The sequence below is a fragment of the Mugil cephalus genome, chromosome 1, assembly GCF_022458985.1.
Source record: "Mugil cephalus isolate CIBA_MC_2020 chromosome 1, CIBA_Mcephalus_1.1, whole genome shotgun sequence".
In the NCBI taxonomy this organism is placed as follows: Eukaryota; Metazoa; Chordata; class Actinopteri; order Mugiliformes; family Mugilidae; genus Mugil; species Mugil cephalus.
In genome coordinates this window covers 50105260-50115189 of record NC_061770.1, presented here as the reverse complement: position 1 = coordinate 50115189, position 9930 = coordinate 50105260, and the positions used below count along the sequence as shown (strand labels likewise).

Sequence of the window (9930 nt, the reverse complement as noted above, 5' to 3'; positions counted from 1 at the left end):
CGTTGATTGTCCAGATTTTTCTGTATTTTAAAAATACAGAAATAATCTGAAAATAAACAGTAATTCTGTTATATTACTTTTTTTTTTACAGTGTAGTTCATTGCACCTTTTAATTACTCATAGTAACTTATATCTGTTAATAATAGTGTCATGTTATTGTCACTTTACTTAGAGCTGACAAATAGCACTTATGATATTGCATAGCTGTTTATAACTGTGTGCTGTATGGAGATGTATACATTATTATAACTTTATTACACATACTTATAGCTGCAGATATAAAGGACTATAGGTGAAGTCAAAACTCATTATGCATCACTATGCACATTTAGCAAAGCAAAGTAGTTATGATGCATCATAAAACTAACAAGTGACTGGGCAGATATTGACATATGTATAATGCACTATTCAGATTAAAATTATAATCATTCATAACCAGTTCTCATAATGCATCATGAAGTATGTTATGACGACTTGTTAATATGTATAGATGGTAATAATGACCATTATAATGCTTTATAGATACCTTATAAAATATTATGAGTGCATACATAGGGCATTTAAAATACACCTTCATAGAAAGTGTTACCATTTTTTTGTGTGTGTGTTGAATTTTATATGGTTGATTTTTTTTGTGATATTGAAGTGAATATATTGATATTGAAGTGATATTGAATTTTTTATGTAAACTACATTTATTTAGCATTCATATTCAAACTGATGGCACAGAAAAACTTCCATACTCAGACTAGCTCACACAGATATCAGCCACATCTAAGGCCCTGCTCCTTCTCTGCGACACCATTCCCCTCATCTCTTCAGATGAAGGGAATCTAACTTGTGGTATGGCCAGTACTGGAGGATGTCACACTGTAAAAAAAATTGTATATATATATTCACAAATGTATTGTAATTTCACGGATATTTGTCTGTTATTTAATGGAATAAACTGTAAAATTCAATTTTAAAACTCTTACCATTACTGAGAAATTATTATTAAAATAACTATTTAATTTGAGATTTCACTAAAATATCTTTGTTAATTGACTAATGTTTCATTGAGAATAACTACAATTACTGTAATTACCTAGATAGTAACATTTATTAACAATATATTAACATTTATTTTGAAAGGACATCTAAAGAGACATAGGGAAAGGGGAAAACTTAAGAGGGTAAATAATATGCAAAGCAAAGAGTAGAGGATAAAACCACATAAACTACATGCTTTTCATCTGTATCCTCAACTTACCACCTGGAAGCATTATATTCTGTCATTCAGAACAGATCTTAATGACAGAGCATTCATATGTGTCATCTGTGTCTAATTGCTTTTCAGCAGTTCAAAGATAAACAGTGAAAATATAATTTATAGGAATAAAAAGTAACATAAACACAACAAAAATAACGAGACATGTCATTGGAGTACGTGCTGTGAAAATCGCGGGTCCCGTTTGGATTGGTCGACAGAAATGGTTCGAGAAGAAGAGGAAGAAGACATGCCATTGGCTGTTGGGACACTGAACATCGTCTTTGATGTGACGCTCAACAAGATCAACAACCACCACGCAGCGGTTCTCTTTTGGTCGAGAGAAACAACGTTAATGTCGAGGCTGGAGGAAGGAATAAGGTAGAAGGCAAGTATCAAACTCAGGCTGAGTAGTATTAGCTTTATTTACCACCATGCCATTGAGTTTATTCAGTCGGTAAAAGGCACCGAATCCGTTAGCATGTCATCAATTGAAATGTTAGCTAACTATGATGACAAAAGCATGGTTAGCTTATCACTTAACAGTGAGTCATTACGTTTGCTTTTGTGAACTAACTGACACAGGCGGAGAGAAAGAGGAACAACATTTGTTTATAGCTGCAACAATGAACAATAATCGATTATTAACCCTCCATAGATATAAACACTAGATGCCGCCTCCCTCATCTCTGTCCATTGGAACGGTGCGTGTCTACTGACTGTATTAGTGAACAGCGACAGAGGTCTATCAATGTTTAAAATCATCATAACTCACTGAATTTTCAATGCATTGGATTTATTATCAATGTCAGACGTATATTTATGATACAATATAGATTGGTTAAATTAAAAATCCAAATGATGTGCAACGCCATTGAAAGGCTTGTAGGCATTTGTCGAAACGGATATGAAAATGGATTGATATTGACAATAAAAACAGCGATAATTATATATTAAATAATAATAACACTATAGAGTTTATGATATAATGATCAAAATAAAATAAGGTATAGTTACAGGAAGAGTATGTGTAGAATAACACGTAGACTTAGACAGACTTTAATGAAATTACTTTGTCACCGTAGCTTCGTTGCACATAAGAGTAAACAGCAGTTAACGGTAATGTTATATATGAAAGTGATAGATGCATTATTTTTTTTCTTTCTTTCTGCAGATAAGTGGTGAGTTGTTTTCATGGTGTAAACTGAAAAGGTGAGTATTGCACTGCAGTTAAGGATGCCAAAAATTTTCACCTGTCGTAGTTGTGGTGCTACAGTGAATACCCTTAGAGGGTACGTGATGCATCAAGGGCTTCATAAAAATGAGCCACATTATCAGTATGCGTGTTGTATGGAAAGTTGTAAGTTTGAGTTCAGAAATTACAATGCTTTTAAATCTCATGTTTACCGCCATCATCGCAGGTCATCTACCTTGTTCCAGTGTCAAACTTTGCAGGCACCCTTTCTATGTCAACTTCCACATTGTCAGAAACAGTTTATCGACCTTAAAGACCTTCTCTGTCACCTAAAGTCTCACATTTCAAGAAGAGATGTAGTGCATTGCCCATTTAAAGACTGTGATAACACTTTTTCAGTGACATCATCTTTCACAGCCCGCCTATTTAGGAAGCACAAAACCCCCACAGCTGTGCATGTCTCTGGTGCTTACTGTACTCCTTCAGTTCCTAGGGAGTCTCAGTCCTCTGTTGCTGAAAGCCAGGCGGATGAAGGGTCAGCAGATGAAGGGTCAGCTGATGAGTCTGAGGCAGATGTCCCAGACCTCACACAAATAAAAAGTTTGTACATGAGAAATCTGTGCATGTTTTATATGAAACTGCTGGCCAAACAACTTATCCCTTCCTCTAAAATCCAGTTGATCGTAGAAGAAATCAATAGTCTTAATGAGGTGTGCCTGCAGTACATGAAAAGTCAACTGAAAGCATCACTTCAAACAAAAACTGAACTATCTGAGACTGAAATTGAAGATGTTTTGAAGACCCTAGATGATGTAGATATTCATGGATCCTACAGCTCCTCCCTTTCCACAGAGTACAACAGGAAACGGTATTTTGAGGAGAATTTTCCATACGTGCATCCACAACCCATGTTTTTGGGGTTTGATGAAAATAGAAAGGAGCAATATGCTCAGTAGGTTCCCATAAAGTATACATTGACAACACTGCTAAAACATACTGATGTGCTGGAACAGAGTTCTACATCTGAGAATGAAAGTACACCTCATATTTTAAATGATGTGTGTGATGGACCGTTATTTAAATCCAATCCTCTTTCGCTGAGTCAGGTCTCACACTAAAAGTGATTATTTTATCAAGATGCTTTTGAAGTGGTTAATCCCCTCGGCTCGGCAAAGAAAAAACATAAGATGCTTGGAGTCTACTTCACTCTAGCAAACTTTGAACCTTTCCATCGATCCACTCTTGACAACTTGCAGCTTTTGCTATTGTGCCGAGAAGCTGATTTCAAATATTTTGGCCATGAGAAAGTGTTCTCTCAATTGACAACTGATCTTAGAGAACTGGAGACAAATGGATTGAATATTTCTGGAAACATTGTTAAGGCAACTGTCTTTTGCATAGCCGGTGACAATTTGGGGTCCATAACATTGGTGGATTCACAGAAAATTTCAGTACATCTCAACATTTCTGCCGATATTGTCACGTAACGAAATTTAACTCTGTCTTTAATTCACTGACATTTTTTCATGTTTGCCAGCCAGGCCTCCCACCCTGTATTGGCCATGATCTCTTTGAGGTTTTCGTGGCATCTGACCTTGCCATTTACCTGACCCATTTTGTCAAGGTGAAGAAATTCTTCACATCTTCACAGCTTAATCGAAGGATCAAACTGTTTAGTTACCAGGGACCTGATGGTAGCTCTAAACCAGCTGAAGTTTCAGAAAAGGGAGTAAAATTAGGTGGGCAGGCAACAGAAAACTGGTCTTTGCTGAGACTTCTCCCCATTATCATTGGTGAAAAGATCACAGACACAGAGGATCCTGTATGGCAACTGACTGTCCAGCTGAAAGAGCTAGTGGAATTGATTTGTGCCCCTACTATATCAGTACCCCAGGTTGCATTGCTCAATGTTCTGATTGGTGATTATCTGCAAGGAAGGAAAGAATTATTTCCTTCACGAAAACTAAAACCAAAGCATCATTACCTCACCCACTACCCTGCCTTAATACTTAAGTTTGGCCCACTCATTCGGCTGTGGACAATGAGATTGAGAGTAAGCATTCATATTTCAAAAGATGTGTGCAAAGGACACAAAACTTCAAAAATGTATGTCATACACTTGCAAAGAACCATCAGCTACTGCAGGCATACCTACATTCTGGCTCCTTTTTTGCACCCTCATTGGTGGTTAAGAACTCCACTCCTTTTGATGTCGAACTGTACAGTGAAGCAGTGCGCTCTGCATTAGGAGAAACTTTAGTTAAACATCCAAATGTTGAGTCAGCTACCGAAGTGGAGTGGAAAGGTACCCAGTACAAAAAGGGACTCTTCCTGTGTTCAAACGAAGGTGACTCACTTGAATTTGGACAGATTGAGCTCATGCTTGTGATGCAGGACCAGCATGTAAACTTCATTGTTACACCTCATGACGTGTCCTATGTGCCAGCATTTGCATTGTATGAAGTAAAACGAGCAAGACAGAGCATGAAATGTTGGAAACCTGAGCAGAAGCTAGATTATTACCCTTTGTCTGTGTACAAGCTCTGTGGGACAAGAGTAATTTCACTGAAGCATAGCACTGAAGCATTGTTGACTCAGAGTAATCTGGAGTTTTTTTTGTTTGTTAGTTTGTTTGTTTGTTTGTTTTGGGGGGGGGGTGCTTTTTAGTATGAAAAGTGCTGTATAAATGAATAAGCAGTGAAGTGAAGGAGAGGAAACATGCGCAAGAAGAGTTAAAGAAAATGTGGAGAGAAAGATGCTGTGACAGCAAAGTCATTGAGAATATGATGAGAGCCACTTTCTTCACTCAGAGGAAAGACATTATCAGTGGGACTGAGACTTCTGACTTGGCAAAGGAATGGCCATATCTGTTTGAGACAACTGGCATGAAGATTCATTTTAAAGAGCTTACAGGTGTGGACATGGAAGACAAAAACATAACTAATAAATGTGCTAGAGTTATTTTTTTTCTTAAATCTGGTGACAAGACAGGGAAGATGGAGACCATCTTCAGGGCAATGAAAACATCAAGCAAAAGTGTTGCAGTTGTTCATGTTGCAGCGTTTCTTCCACTGCTGCTCAAGTACTTCAATGAAGAAGAAGAGATGTTCTACAGAGTGGATCAAACAACCCTGCCCTCTGAAGTGGACTGTGCTGGACTTCCAAGTACACCATGTATTGTTGTGTGTGGTATGAAAATTTGTCTTTCTCCACCACAATATATTTAAACTAAAAAACGGACTTGTTGTTGGAGTTATGGTCTTTTGGCTCAGTTTGTCACAAAAATGTTCCCCTTTTCTCTTGTCCTTGTACACAACAGGAAACTCAACTTTGGCAGCAGAGAACTTCATGCTATCTGTGGACCAGACCATTGTGAATGGCCATATCAGAATCTTCAGTGAAGCTCTAATGCTGATGTTTGGTTCATACTACTGTATGAACATATCTTACCCAGCAACCCAAGCATCAACTTTGGAGTTCTTACAGAGGTAAGACAGCACAAGTCAATTTAATACATCAAAATAAGATATATAATGCACATACTGCTCAAGTGCTGACCATACTGACCACATTATGGTTTGATTTACCCTTGTTTTCCCTATTATTAAGCTTTTTTATTCTTAATGTTTTTTTTTGCTCTGAGTCACAGTCCAGGTCAGCTCAGGTAATCTTCAGGTTATTGTTTGACTTCACCGCTCTGACGTGATGCCCCGGGTATGTGTGTCTGTGTGTGTGCACACAGCACTCACACAAACACATGCTGTTACGCTGCATTTACAGTAGTCTTAACGCCTGTTCTTCATGCCGTAGACGAGCCAAGATATGAGAAGACCACAGAAATAGCGACAGAAGCAGCTCAGTGTTTACACAATTGGAGTTATCTATTCCACTTTCTTACCATCACATCATTCACTCTTCTCCTCACAGCACCAAATGATGCTGCTGGAAAATATTTTGCTGGAAAATACGGAATCGTTTTATTTTGCAGTTAAATGATTTGTCCTGTATTTTCATAAATCTCCAATAAACGTGTCTGTCTCACACATATAAATACTAAATATAACAATAATGAAATGAAAATAAAACAGGAAGTACTATATTGTGGTAGCACTTGTGCATGTGGCGCTTTCACAGTTGCCTAGAGAGAAAAAAAAACGAGTCTTTTAAAAATGTCCACTGCACCCAGGACTCCACCACGTCCTCAAAAGTGAGTAACAAGAAGTACACTTGGAAAAAGAAGTGAGGGAAATCTGTGGACTGTTTAAATCTGGTCTACTCCACGGACAAGTTTCTGATGAACCCAGGACTGTTGAGGGAAGGAGTTATGTTTTGCACTTTCTTGTTTTCTGTGTTCTTGAATAAGCAGACATAATTTATTTATTTAGTTTCTGTTTTCAAAGTTCAAATTAAGGCTTTATGTAGCCTAATTAACAGAAAATTGTATGCAATAGTGTTGTACAATAAAGAATGTGTTCAGCATTTCAAGTTTTAAATATGAGTAATTGCTTTCTTGATCACTCCTTTACTAAAAACACCAACAAAATAAAACATACCACTGCTGTAGGCGCCCCACCCCACGGGAGTCGAGCCCGTGGTGGTCATGGCCCCGAGGAGCCGTGGTGGGTGTCCCTTATTTTCATTTCCGAAAGGTGGCAACCCTAGTCTCCGATGTGAGGCTTCAAACACATGACGACCCGAGACAGGCGAACTGACCGGCCCGGACTTATTTCATGAACCGCTCCACATGTTCACGTCATTTTAGTTGCCATCAGCACCACTTGTACTCATTTTCTCACCTCCCTGTAGCTTTAGCTGCAGCTCAAACTATACACGCTCACAACAGGAAGCAGTTTATTCTACGCACAGCCCTCTTTTATATACAGTCTATATTGCAGCAGCATGACAGCAGAATGACAGGCCTCTGTCGCGTAAAGAAGCAGCATGGAGCTGCTGAGATGGACCTGTGTTGTGGATATTTCTCAGTGGGCTGAAGTTGCTGTAATCTTCGGCTCAGCTGTTAGATAACGTTATTAATCACTGAGGCTGAAGGGACATTACTGAAGGTGGTGCTGGCTCCCGCCTGGTCTGGGAGACTTGTCTCCTGCCATGAGTGCTTGCAGTTGGCAGGCAGATCTCTGGTCAGGCTTTTCTGCTGTTTTATTGTGAGAGAAAAGCAACCTTGTTTTCTCTTTTTCTGATTGAGTTGTGAAATGGAATAATGAACATCTTCAAACATTCATACACAATACACATACACAGTACTCGCATGTTAATCTTTTCATTACATCACTGTTCTACAATTTCCTGTATGTCCAAACACTTTCACAAGCAAGCTCTTTCTACACTGTTGTATAATCTTGCAAATGTTTGAAAATATTAAATTACAGTACAGTCCACAGTTACTAAAGCTGTTTGTTTTTTTTGTTTTTTTTTTCATTTGACAGGTGTCTCTTCAAGATAAACCCAGACAAGGGCTCAAAAGTGGAGCGGAACACCAACAAAAAACAACTTGCAGTCAGTCCAACAACAAAATTGCAGAGTATGAGTGGAGGGAGTAAGAAGTGCTCACAAGTTATGGATACTTTATCCAGGTTACAGACTGTTATGGATTAATATCAATTGAGGTTTCATGTAAGCTATTTGTTATGTAGCTTTGTTGTGTTGTGAATATATGGTTACTTGACCAGGTTCTGGGTGCCTTAGAAATAATAATGTAATTGGTAACTCAGCGTATTTTTTCTTTTCTTTTTTCTTTCCAGTTACCAGTTCAGTTGAATTTTGTTTTATTTTATTTTATTTTTGTTTCAAAACCATTTTAATTTAATAGACTTTTAATAATGCTGCAATAATGGTTACTTGTTACTTAATTGAATAAAAGTACAGAGAATGGGAAATTGTATCTGTTGTTCAGTTCACAGTTCATTTAAGCCGCTTTTTCCCCTCGCCAACAACCGGTTTAAACCATTTAAAATTAGAATAATTCTGGTGTTACTAGGTGAGTATGTATGTGTAAATATATATATATATTTATTTTATTTTTTTTATTTTTTTAGTTGAAAGTCCTTCAAATAGTCAGGAAATCAATGTAAAAGAAATGAAAAAAAATCCCAAAAAGGTAAGCTTACAATAAACAGTAAATTGTTCACCCAATATGTAGTTAAGTGTTTTTGACATTTTTTGAAAGATTAATCAAATTATTGTTGTATACTGTTATATTACATCTAATATAAAGTCATATACAGCCGTTTTAAAATAAATAATGCCATTAAAACCAACTAATAAGAGCACATTCCTGTAACTTTAAGCATCATTATTCATATTACAATGTCAATTTACCCTCTGGGTAATTTCATTGTTTTAAAAAGTAAAATGTTTGTAATAAAATGTTAAAAACAATGCAAAAATAATTAAATATCCATTTGTTGTTATCTTAAATTAACAGTAAGTTCTTACAATTGTAAACCAAATATCTATTTTTTCCAAGTTTTTTTTACATGTTTTGAAAGATAAATCACATTATTTTGTGTGTCATATACTATTATATTACATGAAATATAAATTATTATACAATCCTTTCCCATAAAATAATGTCATTAAAACAGTCCAATAACAGCACATTTCTGTAAAAGTAAGCATTTTTATTCGTAATACAACATTTATGTAGCGTATTTCCAGGTAATTTAATTGTTTTAAAACGGGAAAATGTTTTTAATTAAATGTTAAAACAACCTGAAAATAAGGAAAAATCTTGTTTAAATTACAAATACAAACTGTATTTAACAACGGGAAAAAAACTATTTTTACGAGAACGTAATTTTCCGTTATTTAGCTCTATTTTTATGGAGCCCCTGCTGCCAGAAAAATACCGTTTTTTTTTTTTTTTTTTTTTTTTTTTACAGTGCAGGGTTCGCGTGAGTTGATACGATAAAAGTAGGTCAGACAAATAAGAAGGCCTAAGACAGTACTAAAAAGTACTAAAAGAACTCCCAAATTGATCCTGAACAACACGGGGAGTCAATGCAAAGATTTTAAAACTGTCTGACAGAGTCTATACAAAAACAAATAATAAAATAATGCATTAAAACTTAATTAATATGATATAACTGTTATCACTATGCAACAGGGCATTTATCATCATTTATATAAGAAAAAAGTCATCATATTATATCACTTTATTCATATTTTACCGTATAACTTCAAGGACTAATTCCAGCTCAGTAATCTTGTTCTGTACTAATGTTATGTCTGAATGCTGTAATATGACATTTATTATTTTATGAACACAGCTCAACGAGAGAGAGAGAGAGAGAGAGAGAAGATAATGGAAGTAATTTTGTCCTCTGCTGTTGGCTGATGGAACGAGCTGCACTGTTAACTTATGTTAACTCATATATCTGGGATTTCACCTAGGAACTGAATAGCCTCTTGGCCAATTGCTGACAGAGTCAGCGTGTAATATGCAGCCTCGTGATTAGCTCAGCAGCGT

At 36.4% G+C, this 9930-nt stretch overlaps 1 protein-coding gene across 2 annotated transcripts; it reads left to right on the top strand.

Annotated features, from left to right (window-relative positions):
- The first annotated feature begins 2429 nt into the window (after nt 1–2429).
- Nucleotides 2430–8328, top strand: LOC125019143. Of its 2 annotated transcripts, XM_047603793.1 has the most exons (4): nt 2430–2461; nt 5505–5633; nt 5764–5932; nt 7889–8328. In XM_047603793.1, the coding sequence occupies exons 2-4, from the start codon at nt 5549–5551 to the stop codon at nt 8055–8057; spliced, it is 423 nt and encodes a 140-aa protein (XP_047459749.1). In that variant the 5' UTR covers nt 2430–2461; nt 5505–5548; the 3' UTR covers nt 8058–8328. The 2 variants fall into 2 exon arrangements, with proteins under 2 accessions (XP_047459749.1, XP_047459668.1); XM_047603712.1 differs by lacking the exon at nt 2430–2461 and having other exon boundaries at nt 5121–5633.
- Nucleotides 8329–9930: the final 1602 nt, after the last annotated feature.